This window comes from Pteropus vampyrus, unplaced genomic scaffold (assembly GCF_000151845.1).
Source record: "Pteropus vampyrus isolate Shadow unplaced genomic scaffold, Pvam_2.0 Scaffold86, whole genome shotgun sequence".
In the NCBI taxonomy this organism is placed as follows: Eukaryota; Metazoa; Chordata; class Mammalia; order Chiroptera; family Pteropodidae; genus Pteropus; species Pteropus vampyrus.
Genome location: NW_011888867.1, coordinates 1297554 through 1318015, shown reverse-complemented (window position 1 = coordinate 1318015; position 20462 = coordinate 1297554). Strand labels below are relative to the sequence as shown.

Genomic DNA, 20462 nt, shown 5'->3' with positions numbered 1-20462 from the left:
TTATGTATAAAGATTGCATGTTGTTTTATTTGTACTTATTATATACAAATACACATATACATACTATATGCATGTATAGATACACATAAAGTTTATATAGTACATGTTATATAAAAACCATGGTTTATTTTTGAATAAATATGCTTTCTGGATTAACTTTTGATACTAGGGGAAATTTGGTATGATGAAATTATAGAAATACTATTTTCAGTTAGATTTATTATATTGGCCTGGAGTCCTGTGTTATGTGAAATAACTTTGGACATAAAATTATGATAGAAAACCCATTTCAAAATATTAAAAACAGTTTAAAAGAGGAAGATCATTAATAATGGAAAAGTCTAGTGAAAAGCTGTAATCTTTTACTCCTGACATTTTTAATTCACAATTGACCATGATATACTGTTATTCTTAAACTAGGTATATTGAATATGTAAACAACTGATAGTAGATGGTCACACCAACAGAGACCACACTAAGTATTTCTTAGCCAAATATATTTGAGTGATTACTTAAAATTATTTATTAAACAGCCTATGAAACCTACATACTAGGTTTGTGAACAGATAAATTAAGACACATGAGCTTTGGATTTAGATTACTTAGTAATTTAGGAATGGACAGGAGGTAAAATTGGCTTGTCTTTCTATAAAATTTTAATTTTATGATGAGGCGAATTAACACAAGACCCCCAGATGGTACGATACATCTGTAAAAGGCTTCAAAGTTGTTTAGAATGTTGTAAGTGCCACTTCCCACACGTTTTTATTATTGAAATGATGTTTAGAAAGCTAGAAGTATGGCTTTCTTTCTAAAGTCTTTAAAATTCTTATATATGTATGTAAAGTTTTTATTACGAGTTTTAAACATAACCAAAAGTAGCAGTAGCAGAATGAACTCCCTTACACTAGACTCCAGATTTTAAAAAATAATACATCTTCTAACACCTAATTTATTTTAAAAATTGTACAGTAGTCTCCAAAATGTCTTTTTAGAGTTATTTTATTTGAAAAATTAATGTTTTAATGCTAACAAAACTTAGGTCAGAAATCAGGCTAGTGATTTAGTAGCTTACTTATTGGGTTGTAACTAAATTAAAAAAAATAAGCAACTTGTTTTTGTTTTGGGATTTAGATACAAGCCTTAAAGATGGCCTTTTCCATGAATTTAAGAAATTTGGAAAGGTGACTTCAGTGCAGATACATGGAGCTTCAGAAGAGAGGTATGGTCTGGTATTCTTTCGGCAGCAAGAGGACCAAGAAAAAGCATTGACTGCATCAAAAGGAAAACTTTTCTTTGGCATGCAGATTGAAGTAACAGCATGGATAGGGCCAGGTAAGAGACAAGGAAGCTGAGTTTTAGTGTAATTTGTATTCCAACCTATGAAAGGGCAACATATTTTCCTGAATGTGGCCAACTATTCCAGCTTTATTGACACACTTCCAGTGTCTTCTTTCTTTAAAGAGTGGTTGCATTTATTTAGTTAGGGTAAAAATTGTTCTGTCTATAAGGGAGAAATGCTGACTTTTAACGTGAGTCTGAAAGGCAGAGTTTAGCCCCTTGTTGAGTCCTACCTTCGCTAAAGGATTAAATTGATTGAGGTAAAGAGATAGTTCCTAGGAGAATGACAAACAGAATTAGCCTGAGTTAGAAAACAAACTACTTGTTATATCGATATGAGGGACTAGTTAGACCAGTTTTATTTTTGTTATGCCCAGCACAAATTGGATATGTTATTCTAGCTTTCATGACCTTGAAAGATAATGACAAAGACGCAGGCTTATGAGTGTGACCTATTGAGAATTTCAAGGGGACATTTTCTTAGCTTGAACCTACCTGTAAGACCTCTTGTAAGGCAGGAAGTCTACTCAGGGATGGCCTTGGGTCATTTTTCTCCTGTTTAGAATCACCTGCAATGCTTGTTTAAAATGCATACTCTTTGACCTTACCCCACCCAGCTTACTGGTTCAGAATTTGCATAGTCAAGTTTGGGGATCCCTAATTTAAGACAACTTGTGAATACATTTGTAGAAGAATGAATAGAAACGTTATAATTATGCAGTCACACTACATAGCTCAGACAATTGAACTTTAAGACTTTGAGTGGAATTTATAAGGTAAACATAACTCATTTTCTTTGAATATTCATTTTATTTGACGAGGAAAAAATAGAATTTCCCTGATAAGAATGTGTAAATGATATTTTTGTATTAAAACAGGCACAGAGGTATTAGACCGAATACTACAAAATGTGCAAAATTTTGTGATGAGAAACAGGAATTCAAAGGAATACGATCTTTCAAAGGAATTCTAGGTTATGCCTTCATTTCCCGTCTCTTTGCCAGGTTCGAGATGTATTGCCCTGAGTTATACTGAGCTAAAAGCAGCTCAGGAGTTCTTATTTAACAGATTTGGAGCAGGTCAGAACTGACTTGAGGAATAAGAATGTCATATAATCTATATACATTTTTAGAGCCATCTATAATTATTAAGTAGCGAGGCTCTAATTCAAGGACATTATCAATAGGGACCCTCTGATCTGCAAGTGGTGGGGCTAGCTTGAGATTTTTACTGTAAAAAAAACCATTTTACCTAATTATTTAACACCCGGGATGTAATTGGATTTTAACTATCTACCAGTGAAGATTTTGAGTAGTTTGGTTGGTTCGAACATAGGAAAACTGAAGGTCTTTTCCTAGACAGGACAACGTGAAACATCAGTTTAATAGACTGAAAGCAATTGCTTCTGAGTGTGGAGACTTGGTTGGAATTATGCTGTTAGATGGTGTAAGTCATAAATGTTTTGTATTGAAATGTACGAAGCTGATTGCGTACTAAGGTAAAGGACCTTTTGGAATTAAAAAAAATTCAGCTCTAAGAAGCTCTAAGCCGCCCCTAGTGACTTCTAAGATTGTGCTTTCTTATTCCTGTGCAGTGTTACAATCCCCTAAGCATGAAAGTTTTTTCAGTGTCATGTCGGCATTAAGACTTAAACTGGTCATGAAGATTAAATAGATTATATGTGCAAAATTCGCTCTTTTTCTTTGCTAAACTGAATTTCCGATTTTGAAATTTTTACTGAGCTCATTTGGTGGAAATGAAGCCATTATAAATTTTAATGGTTGCAAATCATGCTTTATCCTTCTGATTCTGCCTTTTGAAGTACGAACCTCAAGATATGTCTAAATTATTTTTTTCTTTTGAATTTTTCTGCTTTTTAAAATGAATTATTCCTAAATATGTGCACTCTTAGTTATATAATTTCCAGAAGACCTAGTTGGGTTTGAAATGAGATATACCCCTGAGAGATAATGATGAAAATATGGAGACGGGTGTATGAGCCCTGGGCAGTTTTTGACTCTTTGAAAGTATGTATTCTTTGTTGACACTGGTAAGATTAAGCTGAGCTGCCACTAGAGCTTTCAGATTGGAATCAGGAGTAAGATGTATTCTGGCCGAGTTCACTCAACAGCTCAGAAGTTGAGCCTTTTTAACACCAGTGTTGTCATTGATGGCGTCACTGATGTTCATGGCTGGCACTAAACACTTTGTTTCAGTGAAGTTGATTCAATATTAACTTTTTTGGATGGCTTTGTTTTACATTAAGAAAGAGAACATATAGGCTACATTATAATGATCAACAAAACATTGAGTGTCCCTGCTCTAGACCAAGTTAATAAGTGGAGCTTCAGAGAAAGCCTGTTATTGCATTAGACATCACACCAGGGCTTTTGATCCTAAGAAGCAGAAACTTTGTCATTTGGTCTCTTTCTGCTTGTTATTGAGGTCTGCGCAGCGCCAAAAGAAGATATTTCATAAGTGTTACTTCAGTCAGTTTTCATACAGATATTATTCTTATATCTAAAAATTGCTGCGTTTAGACAGTTGGGTTATGTTAATTAGTATGAGAAATATAAAATCTAAATGTTTTATTAAATGTTTAAATAATGAAGCTGGACAATTTCAGCTGAGTTATGTGTATTTCAGATTGTAGTTTTCTATTCCACATTGAGAGCCTGCTACATAATTTTGGAACCTAAGATTAGGCTAAAATTATCATTTTTGCTGGGGCTTAAAATCTATTTTTGTGTTAGTGATTATTTTTAAAATAAATCAGCTTAGCAGTTTGAAATTTAGTCCACTGTTCTATTTTAAAGATCAAACAAAGTGTTACTTCCCCCTACTTTTTGGAACAAGTTTCTTTCTTTGTATTCCTCTTTTGCTTTGGATTTAACAAGAGGCAGCTATTTCTGAAGGTGTGTATAATTTTTTGGCTTGTGTAAGTACGTGAGCCCAGTATTTCAGAGATTTAGTTTCTTAAACGTAGATTTTTTTCCCCATAACATGTAAATACACATTAAAACACTCTCTTCTCTTTTTACTCTGCCTCCATTCCACTTACAGAAACAGAAAGCGAAAATGAATTTCGCCCTTTGGATGAAAGGATAGATGAATTTCACCCCAAAGCAACAAGAACTCTGTTTATTGGTAATCTTGAAAAAACCACTACTTACCATGACCTTCGCAACATCTTCCAGCGCTTTGGAGAAATTGTGGTATGTTGCTTTTCACGATAAAAAGTTTTAGATCTTTGTCAAAAATCATAAAGCATAGTACAGATTATATTTAGAAAGGTGATATTTGGAAGGCGTGATGAATATTTTTCTCATTTGCTGTATGTTTTTAACTCCTGCTAAAAGATTAGGAAAGCACACTGGGGATTATTATGTATATATGTAAAAATACATAATATATATTTGTTTTTATTTTGTTTAGATATGCTTTTTTCTATCCATTTTCCCTATTTTTCTTTTTCCATTGGTTGCTGTTTTAATGCCATCTGTAGTTCTCTGGGTTGAAAGGAAAATCTGGAAGAGAAAACGTGTTTGTGAGAAAGAAACAGCAGATTAATGTATGATTATTGTGTTACCACAATGCACATCAGAAGTACCTCAGGGATTACTAGAGCATGGATGTCATGCTGGAAGCTCAGTTCTGTTCTGAAATTTTAATTGGAATCACTTTTTATATTATGCAAGTCATTGTTAGATTTAGGAATGGAAGGATTTTTCTGTTCCCTATGACTCAAAACTTGAGCAGTTTATAGAGAAAGTATTTTGGTTGCAGCTTTGTACCCTTGGGATATACTGTTTTGTTTAGTGTTTTGAAAAAAAGTAAGGAAATTATTTATGTCTTTTTTAAGACTTGATATTAATAGCAGTGAAGAAATTGCTCTAGTATATTTGTGCTGTAATTCCAGCTTTACTCTCTACCTAGGTGAGTGACTTGGAGTTCACATTCCTATGGGCTCCAGCTGCTGCTTTCTTTAGACAGTGATCTATGAATTTGCTGTTTGGCATTCACAAGTCTATGAATTGATAAAACTTTCAGATATAGTGTTATTTGAATGTAGCTGCTACTTTAAATTTTGGAGGAGTATAAAAAGTTGTATTTAAGCACATGGACACATCTTCATCACCAGGGTTGCTAAAACTGTGTTTTTAGTGCTGTGCTTTCCAGTAAGGTGGATACCTCAGTGTTCTTTTTGAAAACATAATCTCATCATGTTTGCAATTGCTCATGAGTATCACTGTTTTAATGAAACACAAACTTTGGGGATATGATCTGCTGCTTATTGATAACAGATTATGCTATGGCCAGAAAGAGTCTAATTACTGGGTCTACCCACCAGTATTCTTTGGAGACTATTTCTCTTCAGTAGAATTTTCCTAGGTTATTACATTCTACATAATGATGAAAATCAAAGTGAATATTTACCATTACTTAGAACACTTTTGAGTATAAAGGACCCACCAAACAGCTCTTTAAATGCATTTTACTTGTTTTGCTCTTTTAGGTTTTGATTTTTGTCTTGTTACCCATAAAAGGAAGCTTAGATAATCATAATAATTATAATGTATGTCCTATGTCATTACTGTTTAAAAACAAGTTTTGCCATCCAAGTGTCTGGTTTCTCTGGACCATTTTCAGTGTAAGCCAGGTTTTTTCACCACCTCCTTTAACTAGGTGGTACCTTAGTTATCAGTTGTGACTACAGGTTTTGAGCATTCCAAAGAGATGGAGGTGTTCCTTTATAGAGTGGTGCTTTAATCCAGGGATGGTGTTCTGATGCATTTTCACAAAGTAGTTCAACTATATATATACCCATTCATTTTGGATATGAGAGATTACCATATTTATCAATCACCAGGCTTGGTTCAGTGAGATAGAATGAGTCTTCCTTTATTGTCATAAATTTCTCTTAAAACAGGTATTGTGGATTTTAAATTTTGAGTTGCAGTGCAGTTGCTCTTCAGCAAAGAGCTTCACATGGGAAGGATTTCAGAGTTGGTGGCTACAAATGCTGTGTTATGTAGTTTTTTTAGACTAATTTACAGTTTCATTAAGGTGTACAGTTTTAACTAAGACAGTGTTTTGGGAAATATGACTTGAGAAATATATATCTCATATACACTTGGTTTCTGATTTATTTTCTTGTTGGCATATCACTAAGTGGTATCCCTCGGCCTTTTCAGGATATCGATATTAAGAAAGTAAATGGAGTTCCCCAGTATGCGTTCTTGCAATACTGTGATATTGCCAGCGTTTGTAAGGCTATTAAGAAGATGGATGGGGAATACCTTGGAAATAATCGCCTCAAGGTAAAGGAATTTGCATAAGTTATTGCACTGTTATGATTTTTAAGATTTGGAGTTTTTTTGTGCATATGACTGATTGTTTTAAATTGCAGTAGATAACCATAAAGGTGGTACACATCTCTGCATCCTCATCCTGTTATATATAATCTGAATTAAGACTTGCTTATCCAGATAGGATTACTTTTTTGTAAATTTTTAATTTTAATTAAATGGTTCACACTTGAGATGTTGGTTTGATAAGATTTCTATAGAAGATAGGTTTTCTCAGAATTCTGTAGTTGGTGACATTACTAATCGAAATTTTGCCTTTTCTATTCAGCTGGGTTTTGGAAAGAGCATGCCTACGAACTGTGTATGGTTAGACGGGCTTTCTTCAAATGTGTCAGATCAATATTTAACACGCCATTTCTGCCGATACGGGCCTGTGGTAAAGGTAGGTGGGAGGTTTTGGTGTGTAGTTTAAAATTACTTTGGACTCTCTTTTCTTGGTATTCTGTCCTTTCAGTCTCAATTTCAACTTCTTCTTTTCTTTAATAACTCATACATTAAAATTCTCCTTTTCAAAATTTGGCCTAGAAGGGCATTTGCATCTCATTTACTAGCTTATGATACGAGTATTTCGAAGAACTATTTTTGAACCAGCCAAGATGATTAATTTTGATACTAATCTGCATAATACTGTTAAATAGATTGTTTCTTAGGAATTTTTATATCTCACGTTAAAATTATATAATTGTTCAGAGTCATACTAATATATTATTAGACTTGATTTTTAAAAAAATTTATCATGACTTTAAAGGGACTTTCACACAACAGAATGTTCATCTAATCAATGTTGATGCAACACACTCACAAACATAACAGGAAAAGGGTCTCTGGACCCTGTTTCATTATGTGAGGATAAAGCTTTAACTCCTTGAAAGCAAATTTACACTGTAGTGGGCACGTTTTATAATTTTGACATGTCTTTAAATGTAGCTTTTGTTTGAAGAAATGTACATCTTAAACGTGGCCAGTGTAAATAAAAATCTGCTTTCAAATAGTAGTGCTACTTATGACCAAAATTCACTGAAATTTTTTATTGATTCAGTACTCTTTATATTCTCTCTGCCAAGGATATTGATTTATTTGAGCCCATACTAGAAGAATGCTTACTTAATATAGCAGGTCCTCATATAACTGGCATTTCATTCAACATTACTTCATTATAATGTTGATGAGTTGATGAGGTACTATAGGAACTTAACTCTTAGCCTGTGATAAAATTGGTTTTGTTATATGTCATTTTGTTTCAGGTCACAGAACCTATTGATATTAAACAAGGACTTACTGTATAGTACAGTACTCAGTCAACATGGAAAACAAAATAAAATACAGAAGAACAAATAAAGGAATAGCCTACCTCAAGCCATAATATGCACGATTCTAAATAGGCCCTACATATTTTGTTGTGTTTTCACTACAGCATCATCAGGAAAAGCCTGAATTTTTTCCTAGAATATAATGTATATAAGTGTATTTTTCCTTAGCTGTGTCTTTGTGACTTAGGATTTTGCTGGGACTGACACTAAGTCTATTGGATGAGGCTCTTAATTTTCTGTTTCTGTTTTTGTTTTTGTTTTTGTTTTTTTACAGGTGGTGTTTGACCGCTTAAAAGGCATGGCCCTGGTTCTCTACAATGAAATCGAATATGCACAAACAGCTGTAAAAGAGACCAAGGGGAGGAAAATTGGTGGGAATAAAATTAAGGTATGCAGAATGACTAAGCAGAAGCAAAACAAAATCATATTCAGGTCCTGCCCTCTTAATTACTGGCATTTTGTAGTCTGCCAACAAGGGGAGTAGTTTACAGCATATACATTATATGGCCTCAGTTTTTAAGGGAGATAATTACACTTTTTATAATTGGCTACCTGAGGGCACAGGTTCTTTTAAATTAGTAAGCACAGAATATTCCCTAAAAATCCTCTCATTCAAGGAATTGTGCTTCTCTACGCCCTGGAAACCTGATGTTCATGTGTATACTCTTGGTGCAGGCTGGCTCACAGTCACCTATGTGTATCTCTGCACCTAGGAGCTTGAAGTGCCAAGCCAGTGCAGCTTCTTCAATTATCCACTCTTCCTCTTCTTTCCTCCTCTCCTAAAGAGTGGGTAACCACTGAAAGCATGATATTTTGGTGTTTTTGTTTAAAAACTTCAGTTTATGATAGCTTGAAGAAATTTATAAATTTAATAACTATGACGGTTAGATTGAAATAAGTCTTTTGAAAATAAGATACTGATAGATGATTGGTATCATATGCTTTGGTGACTCTGAGGCCCAGCTGTGAGTAAAGTTTAAATGTTCTTACATATTTTATTTTATGTTAACTGTGCTTTCAGCAAATTTATGCATAGTAGAGTTTGCTGGATTATTTAATTGACAACCTAGAATCCTACAAGATATTGTTTCAGTTTTCCATTTTGCTTTTTCTACTCCTTTAGATTGGGTTCTGGAACTTTAAAATTATAATTCTTTATCGAGATTTGTGTAGAAATTGAGAGAGATTTAATGTTGACAAAATAGTGTCAGTTATGAGGACTGTTTCACTTAATTGAGATAGATTTCTCTTTCTTGAAATTTATCCAGAGGGCTATTTTGGTAAGAATTTTAAAATTTGGTAACACTTCTCATTTTTAAAATCTGAAACTTTCATCAAACACTTGCTATTATTTTCTTTGAAGGTGGATTTTGCAAATCGAGAAAGTCAGCTGGCATTTTATCACTGTATGGAAAAATCTGGTCAAGATATCAGAGACTTTTATGAAATGTTATTAGAAAGAAGGTATGTAATTTAAAGCTATCAGCATAGCTTGAATTTTAAAATTTCTAATACATAATTTACATGGGAATAAATTTTATATTTTACCCCTTTTCTACTCTAATTCTAAATAAACCTCTTCCCTTCTATCCCTTTGTAGAGAAATACAGGTTTATTTTTATAAATCTAGTTTTCATGTGGTTCATGGGAATTGGGGTAACCTATCTACATTTCTTACTGACTGCTCCTACAATTTGAAAGTTATTATTTTGCCAGATTATAACTTTACCCAGCTTTAAATTAAATATGATAACATGTTGAAATACATTATAAACTATTAAATGTCCTGTATAGTTAGTAATGACACCATCCAGGTTGTCACCATGCGTGTGCTCATACAATCAATTTTTTAAAAACCAAACTTTCAAAAGACTGTCAAGAGCTTTGTTTTAATTTATCTCTTAAATGTTTTGTGAGTCAGTAAGCCAAAACATATATAAATTGTTAACTTTAGCAATGTAAAAAGTAAACTTTATTTCTCCTTGTTAATTTTTTTCAGTTGGTCATGGTATATAGTATTTTTTCTGCTGCTTGTAGGAAATAGTACAGGTCAGAATCATTTACGTTCTCACAGTCTGACTCAGGCTATTTCTATTAGCTTAAAACTGCTCCAGAACTAATGATTAATTATTTTTTTTTGACTGAATATGTTAAAACATCCTAACATCATGTCACCAGGTTCTTCACTAGCTGATCACATTTGAAATTAAAAACTATCATCCATACGATCAAGCTCTTTATCCAAACATGCCTGCGTGATTAAGTCTTCTGGAATATTACCACTAGATCTCTACTCTCGTGCATGTGTGTTAGACAAAAGGCTGTGTGTGAAAAATGCATTCAAGTATAAAGTATAAATGGCTCGCTCTGTGCAAGAAGGCCAAATCCTAATCATGCTGCTAGAAACCTGTTGAGTGCATTCCCTTTTTATTGCTGCTGCTTGTCACTTCATTTTTATTTAAATCGTAGAAGGTATATGTTTCTTTGAGTCATTTCCTTAGGGAATATTTAGTGGTCATTGAATACTTGGAAGGTTTTTAAATGAAAAATGTCCCTCACAGCCAAATTCTCAAAAGCTCAAACTTCTAAGGTTTTGATGTTTGTTTTTTTTTTTCACTAATAGATTGGAATCCACATTCCAAGGTATAAAAAATCAACAGTGCTCCAGGCAGAAAGTCAGTCAGTCTTGATAGGCTTTTCTTGGTCAGTCGTGTATGAGTGTGAGTGTGCACACGTGTGTATATGTATATGCAACAGAACATTTTTGTAGAGAAAGGAAAAAAAGTTCTCCATTATGGGTCCTCAAGTGGCAGTTCGAAGTTATTGTTAATACTTTTTAAGTACATACAGGAATTCTTACCTGTAAGAGAGTGGAAAGTATTAGTGATCTAGAGGCACCTAAGACATAAAAAATCCATTAAGATCCTCTGTGCGTACGTTAAATATTTTTCAAAGAACAGTGTCTTATAAGGTTTGGATAATACTGCGTGGGTGTTCAATTTTTGTACATTACTACTTAAATCACTCATTTTACTGATGATCTGGCTCTGGCTTTGTTCTTATTTCTTACCAATGGTTATTTATCCCTGTCGAATGGAGTTTGTCTCCCAAAGTAGGAAGCAGGAGGGTGGGAGACTTCACTGTAACCCCGTTTTGCCCCATTTGGTTTTAGATGGCAGTGTTTATGGAAAATCAGAGGTCAAGAAAAGTAGTCCAGAGAGGGAGAATTATTGCAGTTGAACTTAAGGATCTTTGCTTTTTCACAGAGTGGAAGGAAGTCATCTCACTGAATAGTTGATACGTTTACCTCTAATGATAGTTCAGCTCAGGAATGTAAATGGTGAGCCATTTGCATAGGGGCTTTGCAGTTCAAAAGTAGTATTTCATTTATTTCTTCAAATATTGTGTCAGGTAGGTAGTGTATTTGTTTCCCAAGTTGTGGTAAGAATATCTTTTGGCAGAAAAGTAATTATGAAAGACTTAGAAATGTGGAGATATGATACCCTTTAATACTAGAGCTCTAGTTACAAGTCGGAACACTCAACACTAAACGAATAAAGAAGGGCTTGAACCACTGCTATCCAATAGAAACATAATGGAAGCTGCATCTGTGGTTTTAAATTTTCTAGTAGTCACATTATAAAGTAAAGAGAAAAAGAAATTAATTTTATTTAAGTATATCTAAAATATCATTTCAACATACAATCAATCTAAAGAAATTCTCGAAGTATTTCTTCTTTTTTTTTTTTAATGTAAATCTACCAAATTTAGATTTGGTACTCACATCTCAATTTAAACTAGTCAGATTTCAAGTTCTCAGTAGCCACATGTGCAGTGGACATATTATTGGACAGTGTAGGTCTAACTAATGACTAAATAATGGCAAGGATATTTAGAAGCCGGACTTATTAATCTCGTGTACATGATTCAATGTGTAAACAACGAGGAAACAAAAGAATATCTTCTTCTTCTTCTTCTTTTTTTTTGGCAGAGAGGAACGAAGGGGATCTTATGACTATAGCCAAGATCGTACATATTATGAGAATGTTCGTACTCCGGGCACATATCCTGAGGATTCCAGACGGGACTATCCCACTCGAGGGAGAGAATTTTATTCAGAATGGGAAACTTACCAAGGAGACTACTATGAGTCACGATATTATGACGATCCTCGGGAATACAGGGATTACAGAAATGATCCTTATGAGCAAGATATTCGGGAATACAGTTACAGGCAACGAGAACGAGAAAGGGAACGTGAAAGATTTGAATCTGACCGGGACAGAGACCATGAGAGGAGGCCAATTGAACGCAGTCAGAGTCCAGTGCACTTGCGCCGCCCACAGAGTCCTGGAACGTCTCCCTCACAGTCAGAGAGATTACCAAGCGATTCTGAGAGGAGGATTTACAGCCGGTCCTCAGATCGAAGTGGAAGCTGTAGCTCACTTTCCCCTCCAAGATATGAAAAACTTGACAAATCTCGTTTGGAACGCTATACAAAAAATGAAAAGACAGAGAAAGAACGAACTTTTGATCCTGAGAGAGTGGAAAGAGAGAGACGCTTAATAAGGAAGGAAAAAGTGGAAAAAGACAAAACTGATAAGCAAAAACGAAAAGGAAAAGTTCATTCCCCTAGTTCTCAGTCTTCAGAAACAGACCAAGAAAATGAAAGAGAACAGAGCCCTGAAAAATCAAGGAGTTCTAATAAACTGAGCAGAGAGAAAGCTGACAAAGAAGGAATAGCAAAAAACCGCCTAGAACTCATGCCTTGCGTGGTTCTGACTCGAGTGAAAGAAAAAGAGGGGAAAGTTATTGACCACACTCCTTTGGAAAAGCTGAAAGCCAAGCTTGACAATGACACTGTCAAGTCTTCTGCCCTAGATCAGAAACTTCAGGTTTCTCACATGGAGCCTGCAAAATCTGACTCGTCTAAAGCAGAATCTGTTAGAATGAAAATGCCAAAGGAAAAGGCACTTTCAAGCCATGTAGAAGTGGTAGATAAGGAAGGCAGGCTTAAAACCAGGAAGCACCTAAAACCAGAGCAGTCTGCTGATGGGGTAAGTGCTGTGGATCTGGAGAAGCTGGAAGCGAGGAAAAGGCGTTTTGCAGATTCCAATTTGAAAGCAGAAAGGCAAAAATCAGACGTCAAGAAAAGTAGTCCAGAGATGGAGGATGCTCGAGTACTTTTAAAAAAGCAGCCTGACACATCATCTAGAGATGTCATTCTGTTGAGGGAAGGAGAGTCTGAAAGAAAGCCTGTGAGGAAAGAAATTCTTAAAAGAGAATCTAAAAAACTCAAACTAGACAGACTTAATGTAGTCCCTAGCCCTAAAGACTGTCAGGAGCTGGCCAGTATTTCTGTTGGGACTGGCTCAAGGCCCAGTTCAGACCTACAAGCAAGGCTGGGAGAACCAGTAGGTGAATCTGTGGAAAATCAAGAAATCCAGTCAAAAAAACCCATTTCCTCAAAATCGCAGCTCAAACAGCTACAACTATTAGATGATCAAGGACCAGAGAGAGAAGATATTAGGAAAAACTATTGCAGTCTTCGTGATGAAACACTTGAATGTAAATCAGGCCAAGAGAAACCACATTCTGTAAATACTGAAGAAAAAATTGGCATCGATATTGATCACACACAGAGTTACCGAAAACAAATGGAGCAGAGTCGTAGAAAACAGCAGATGGAGATGGAAATAGCCAAGACTGAGAAGTTTGGCAGTCCTAAAAAAGATGTAGATGAATATGAAAGACGTAGTCTTGTTCATGAGGTAGGTAAACCCCCTCAAGATGTCACTGACGACTCTCCTCCTAGCAAAAAGAAAAGGATGGATCATGTTGATTTTGATATCTGCACCAAGAGGGAGAGGAATTACAGAAGTTCACGCCAAATCAGTGAAGATTCTGAAAGGACTGGTTGTTCTCCCAGTATCCGACATGGTTCCTTCCATGAGGAAGATGACCCTTTAGGCTCCCCTAGGCTAATGTCAGTAAAAGGGTCTCCTAAAGTAGATGAAAAAAGTGTCCCCTATTCTAACGTAACGGTCAGAGAAGAATCCTTAAAATTTAATCCTTATGATTCCAGCAGGAGAGAACAGATGGCAGACATGGCCAAAATAAAGCTATCTGTCTTGAATTCTGAAGATGAACTAAATCGGTGGGACTCTCAAATGAAGCAAGATGCCAGCAGATTTGACGTGAGTTTCCCAAACAGCATAATTAAAAGAGACAGCCTTCGAAAGAGGTCTGTACGTGACTTGGAACCTGGTGAGGTGCCTTCTGATTCTGATGAAGATGGTGAACACAAATCCCACTCACCCAGAGCCTCTGCATTATATGAAAGTTCTCGACTGTCTTTTTTATTGAGAGACAGAGAAGACAAACTACGTGAGCGAGATGAAAGACTCTCCAGTTCTTTGGAAAGGAACAAATTTTATTCTTTTGCATTGGATAAGACAATCACACCAGACACTAAGGCTTTGCTTGAAAGAGCTAAATCCCTCTCTTCATCTAGAGAAGAAAATTGGTCTTTTCTTGATTGGGACTCCCGATTTGCTAATTTTCGAAACAACAAAGATAAAGAAAAGGTTGACTCTGCTCCAAGACCTATTCCATCCTGGTACATGAAAAAAAAGAAAATTCGGACTGATTCAGAAGGAAAAATGGATGATAAAAAAGATGATCATAAAGAAGAAGAACAGGAAAGGCAAGAATTATTTGCTTCTCGTTTTTTACATAGCTCAATCTTTGAACAAGATTCTAAGCGCTTGCAGCATCTAGAGAGAAAAGATGAAGACTCTGACTTCATTTCTGGTAGGTTCTATGGGAGGCAGGCATCTGATGGAGCGAACAGCACAACTGATTTGATTCAAGAGCCAGTAGTTCTTTTCCATAGCAGATTTATGGAACTCACACGAATGCAACAGAAAGAAAAAGAAAAAGACCAAAAACCCAAAGAGGCTGAGAAACTGGAAGATACAGAAGATCGTCCCAAGACCCCAGAATCTGCTTCTGAGAATAAAGAGGCAGAACTGAAAACCCCGTCTTCAGTTGGGCCTCCTAGTATGACAGTTGTAACTCCAGAGTCCACATTATCATCCCTGGAGAAAACAGCTGGTGATAAAACAGGAGAGGTGTCTTTGGTGACAGAAGAGAAGACCGTGGAGCTGGCCTCCGTCTCCGAAGAAGCAAAGCCTACCTCTGAACTGGCTCCCGTCGCTGTGGAACAGCCTAAACAAACAGACTTGCCCCCAGGAGCGGATGCCGAGAAGGAGGCTGCTGGGATTCCTTTAGTTGCTGGAGAAAGTTCATCAGTTGACCAGCTGCCTTATCTGGATGCCAAGCCTCCCACTCCAGGGGCTTCATTTTCCCAGGTGGAGAGCAGTGTAGAGCCTGAACCTGAGAGCACCCAACCACTTTCAAAACCAACTCAGAAGCCTGAGGAAGCTGATGAGCCAAAAGTGGAAAAGCCAGACTCAGCTGTTAATGTTGAGCCCACTGCAAATCCAAAAGCTGAAGTTGTTCCTGAGGTTCAGCCTCAAGCTTCTGAAGATGTAGAGGTTGACCCTCCAGTTGCTACAAAAGATAAAAAGCCAAACAAAAGTAAACGTTCCAAGACTCCCATCCAGACAGCTACAGCAAGTATTGTAGAGAAGCCCGTCACAAGGAAGAGTGAGAGGATAGACCGGGAAAAACTCAAGCGGTCCAATTCTCCTCGGGGAGAAGCACAGAAGCTCCTAGAGTTGAAGATGGAGGCAGAGAAGATCACAAGAACTGCCTCTAAACACTCAGCCGCGGACCCCGAGCACCCTGAGCCAAGTCTGCCTCTCAGTCGCACAAGGCGCCGGAATGTAAGGAGCGTCTATGCGACCATGGGTGACCATGAAAGCCGCTCTCCAGTCAAGGAGCCTGTCGAGCAACCAAGAGTGACCAGGAAGAGGTTGGAGCGGGAGCTTCAGGAGGCTGCGGCAGCCCCCACGACCCCTAGGAGGGGGAGGCCTCCAAAAACACGCCGTCGAGCCGAGGAAGACGATGAGACCGAAGCGAAAGAACCAGTCGAAACAGTTAAACCAGCTGAGGGATGGAGGTCCCCACGGTCCCAAAAATCAGTAGCTGCTGGTGGCCCACAAGGGAAAAGGGGGAAAAATGAACCGAAAGTTGATGCTGAACGTCCTGAGGCTACCACTGACGTGAGCCCCCAAGTAAACGTGAAAGAAAATAACACAAAGTCCAAGGCTGATAAAGAAGAAGCAGGAAGTGAACAGAAACGTGACAAAAAAGATGTTGGCACAGACAAAAATCCACCGGAACCGTCTCCAGTTGAAGTGGCAGAGAAAAAAGCCCCTGAAAAAAACTCCAAGTCAAAGAGAGGAAGATCTCGAAATTCTAGGTCAGTAGCAGACAAATCTGCAAATCTGAAAAACGTGGATGCCAGCGTCAGTCCCAGTGTGGCTGCGGGCCCTGCGGGGCTGGCCGTGGAGAAGGAGGCCGGAGTTGTGGCAGTCTCCCCTGAGAAGAGCGGGAGTCCCCCAAAGGAGAGCCTATCACCCCAGGGGAACAGTGGTCCAGCTGATCCAGACAAGGAGCCAGAGAAGGAAGATCTGTCTGCCCCTAAGCTGTCCCCAGAAGCAAATCAGTTAGCCAAGCAGATGGAGCTGGAGCAGGCTGTGGAGAACATCGCAAAGCTCACCGAGACATCCGCGGCTTTCAAGGGGGCGACCACAGGTGCAACAGAGGGCCTCTCCGCAGAGGACAGGGAGAAGCCCACACACCAGGCAAGTGAAACAGAACTGGCTGCAGCAATTGGTTCCATCATCAATGACATTTCTGGGGAACCAGAAAACTTCCCAGCACCTCCACCTTACCCTACAGAATCTCAGACAGACCTGCAGCCCCATTCTCAAGAGCTGCAGCCTCCGGAGGAGGGAATGGAGCCTGAGACCGATGAGGCCGTGTCTGGCATCTTGGAGACTGAGGCTTCTACAGAATCTTCTGGGCCACCAGTCAGTGCCCCTGACCCCTCTACAGGCCCAGCAGTTAACAAGGAAGCTGGAGGAAACAGCAGCGAAACCTCCCACCCGGTGCCAGAAGCCAAGGGCTCAAAAGAAGCTCAAGTCACTCTTCCTCGGAAAGACAAAGGACGCCAGAAGACAACTCGATCACGCCGCAAACGAAGTGCGAACAAGAAAATGGGGGCTGCTGTAGAGACCCACGTTTCTGAACCGAACCAAGTTCAAAGCAAGAGTCCTGCTACAGATGAGGGGACAACAGTCCAACCCGCAGAAACTGCACAGGAAGAAAAGCAGAGTGAAAAGCCCCAGGCCAGTCCTCCAGAAACCTGTGCTTCTGACCCAAGCCAGACTCCATCCAGGGAAAATTTGTCCCAAGAAAGTGTTGTTGAAGAAAAGAGTCCAACCAAAGCATCTGTGCTCCCAGACCCTCCTCCCCCCTCACAGCCAGCACCGGTGGAGGTGGCGGAGGCGGCAGAGGTGGCGGAGGCGGCAGAGGTGGCGGAGGCGGCGGAGGTGGCGGAGGTGGCGGAGGCGGCAGAGGCGGCGGAGGTGGCGGAGGCGGCGGAAGTGGAAGAGGATCCCCAAGCCAGATTCAAGGTGCATTCCATCATTGAAAGTGATCCAGTGACCCCGCCCAGTGACTCCAGCATGCCAACCCCGATTCCTTCTGTAACCACAGCAAAGCTCCCACCCCCTGCTGCCTCTGGAGGGATCCCACACCAGAGTTCCCCTGCTAAGGTGACAGAGTGGATCACAAGGCAGGAGGAGCCACGGGCTCAGTCTACCCCGTCACCAGCTCTTCCCCCAGACACAAAAGCCTCTGACATTGATACCAGCTCCAGTACGCTGAGAAAGATCCTCATGGACCCCAAGTATGTATCTGCCACAGGCATCACTTCCACAAGTGTCACAACTGCCATTGCAGAGCCTGTCAGTGCTGCCCCTTGCCTGCATGAGGCACCACCCCCTCCAGTTGAATCTAAAAAGCCTCTTTTAGAAGAAAAACCAGCAGCTCCGGTAACAAACACCTGCAACACACAGGCCTCAGAGGTTCCAGTAGCCACTGACAAGGAAAAGGTGGCTCCAGTCATTGCTCCCAAAATTACTTCTGTTATTAGCCGGATGCCTGTCAGCATTGATTTGGAGAATTCACAAAAGATAACTCTGGCAAAACAAGCTCCTCAAACCCTGACTGGCCTGGTAAGTGCCCTTACCGGCCTGGTGAATGTCTCATTGGTCCCAGTGAATGCTCTGAAAGGCCCTGTGAAGGGCTCAGTGACCACACTGAAAGGTCTGGTGAACACTCCTGCGGGCTCCGTCAACGTCCTAAAGGGGCCAGTGAATGTTCTGACAGGGCCGGTGAATGTTCTCACCACTCCCGTGAACGCCACTGTGGGTACAGTAAACGCTGCTGCGGGTGCAGTGAGCGCCACAGCAGGTGCGGTGACGGTCACAGCAGGTGCGGTGACTGCTGCATCTGGCGGCGTGACCGCCACAACAACAGGTGCAGTGACCGTGTCAGGTGCAGTGATTGGACCATCAGTGAAGTGCAAGCAGAGATCGAGTGCTAATGAAAACAGTCGGTTTCACCCGGGGTCTATGTCTGTGATTGACGAGCGTCCAGCAGACACAGGCTCTGGTGCTGGGTTGCGTGTGAACACTTCAGAAGGGGTTGTGCTCCTGAGCTATTCGGGGCAGAAGACTGAAGGCCCCCAGCGGATCAGTGCCAAGATTAGCCAGATACCCCCGGCGAGTGCAATGGACATTGAATTTCAGCAGTCCGTGTCCAAGTCCCAGGCCAAACCCGATTCTGTCACACCATCGCAGCCTCCACCCAAAGGCCCTCAGGCTCCTTCAGGCTATGCGAACGTGGCCACCCATTCTACTCTGGTGCTAACTGCCCAGACGTACAATGCATCTCCGGTGATTTCATCTGTCAAGACTGACCGTCCATCCTTGGAGAAGCCTGAGCCCATTCACCTCTCTGTGTCCACACCTGTCACCCAGGGTGGCACAGTGAAGGTTCTCACCCAGGGCATAAACACACCCCCAGTGCTGGTTCACAACCAGCTGGTCCTCACCCCGAGCATAGTCACCACTAATAAAAAGCTTGCTGACCCCGTCACCCTCAAAATAGAGACCAAGGTCCTTCAGCCAGCTAACCTGGGGTCTACTCTCACTCCCCACCACCCTCCTGCTCTGCCCAGCAAACTGCCTGCAGAAGTGAATCACGTCACCTCGGGACCCAGTACCCAGACAGAGCGAACTGTCTCCCATTTGACAGCCACAAAGCCCGATGCACATTCTCCTCGACCCAGTGGGCCTGCTCCATCCCCATTCCCAAGAGCGTGCCCCCCCAGTAGTACCGCATCTACTGCACTCCCCACTAATGCCACAGTCATGCTGGCTGCAGGCATCCCTGTGCCTCAGTTCATCTCAAGCATACACCCAGAGCAGTCTGTCATCATGCCACCCCACAGCATCACCCAGACTGTGTCCCTTAGCCATCTATCCCAGGGTGAAGTGAGAATGAACACACCCACGCTGCCCAGCATCACCTACAGCATCCGGCCAGAGGCCCTTCACTCTCCTCGTGCCCCCCTGCAGCCTCAGCAAATAGAGGTCAGGGCCCCACAGCGCGCAGGCACACCCCAGCCAGCCACAGCTGGTGTGCCTGCCCTGGCCTCCCAGCACCCTCCGGAGGAAGAAGTGCATTATCACCTCCCTGTTGCTCGAGCTGCAGCCCCCGTGCAGTCGGAAGTGCTGGTCATGCAGTCCGAGTACCGACTGCACCCGTACACTGTGCCCCGGGACGTGAGGATCATGGTGCATCCCCACGTGACGGCAGTCAGCGAGCAGCCCCGGGCCGCAGATGGGGTCGTGAAGGTGCCGCCAGCCAGCAAGGCCCCTCAGCAGCCAGGAAAAGAGTCTGCCAAGATGGCAGATGCCAAAGCAGCCCCCGCCCCAGCCCCTCACAGTGAGGCCCGCATCCTCACAGTCACGCCCAGCAACCAGCTCCAGGGGCTGCCTCTGAGCCCGCCAGTGGTGGTGACCCACGGGGTGCAGATCGTGCACTCCAGCGGGGAGCTGTTTCAGGAGTACCGATACGGGGACATCCGCACCTACCATGGCCCAGCTCAGCTCACACACGCTCAATTTCCTGCCACTGCCTCCATCGGCCTACCTTCCCGGACCAAGGCTCCCACTCAGGTGAGAGCACTTAAAATCAGCCTTCCAAATCACCAAATAGTGGTTGAGGTGCCAGTGTGGCTCCTAAAGTATGCTATCCTTTTAGTGGGTTTAAAGAGGCATTTCCTAAATTTCGGCATGAAGGGATCAGATGACAGTACAGAGCTCAGGGACACAGGAAAGAGCTCTTTGTGGGAGTGGGTAGAGTGGTGGCTTCTGCCTGCAGGGATGGGGAGGGAGAG

The 20462-nt window shown here is 40.7% G+C and overlaps 1 protein-coding gene across 1 annotated transcript in view; it reads left to right on the top strand.

The window, feature by feature from the left end:
* SPEN (spen family transcriptional repressor) overlaps window positions 1–20462 on the top strand; it is a 49740-nt gene that overhangs the window by 26168 nt on the left and 3110 nt on the right. Inside the window, exons 3-10 of the mRNA XM_023532649.1 lie at window positions 421–433; window positions 1071–1335; window positions 4405–4556; window positions 6537–6662; window positions 6979–7092; window positions 8295–8408; window positions 9384–9484; window positions 12012–20241. Coding sequence (XP_023388417.1) covers window positions 421–433; window positions 1071–1335; window positions 4405–4556; window positions 6537–6662; window positions 6979–7092; window positions 8295–8408; window positions 9384–9484; window positions 12012–20241 — 9115 coding nt within the window. The remainder of the gene's footprint in view (window positions 1–420; window positions 434–1070; window positions 1336–4404; window positions 4557–6536; window positions 6663–6978; window positions 7093–8294; window positions 8409–9383; window positions 9485–12011; window positions 20242–20462) is intronic.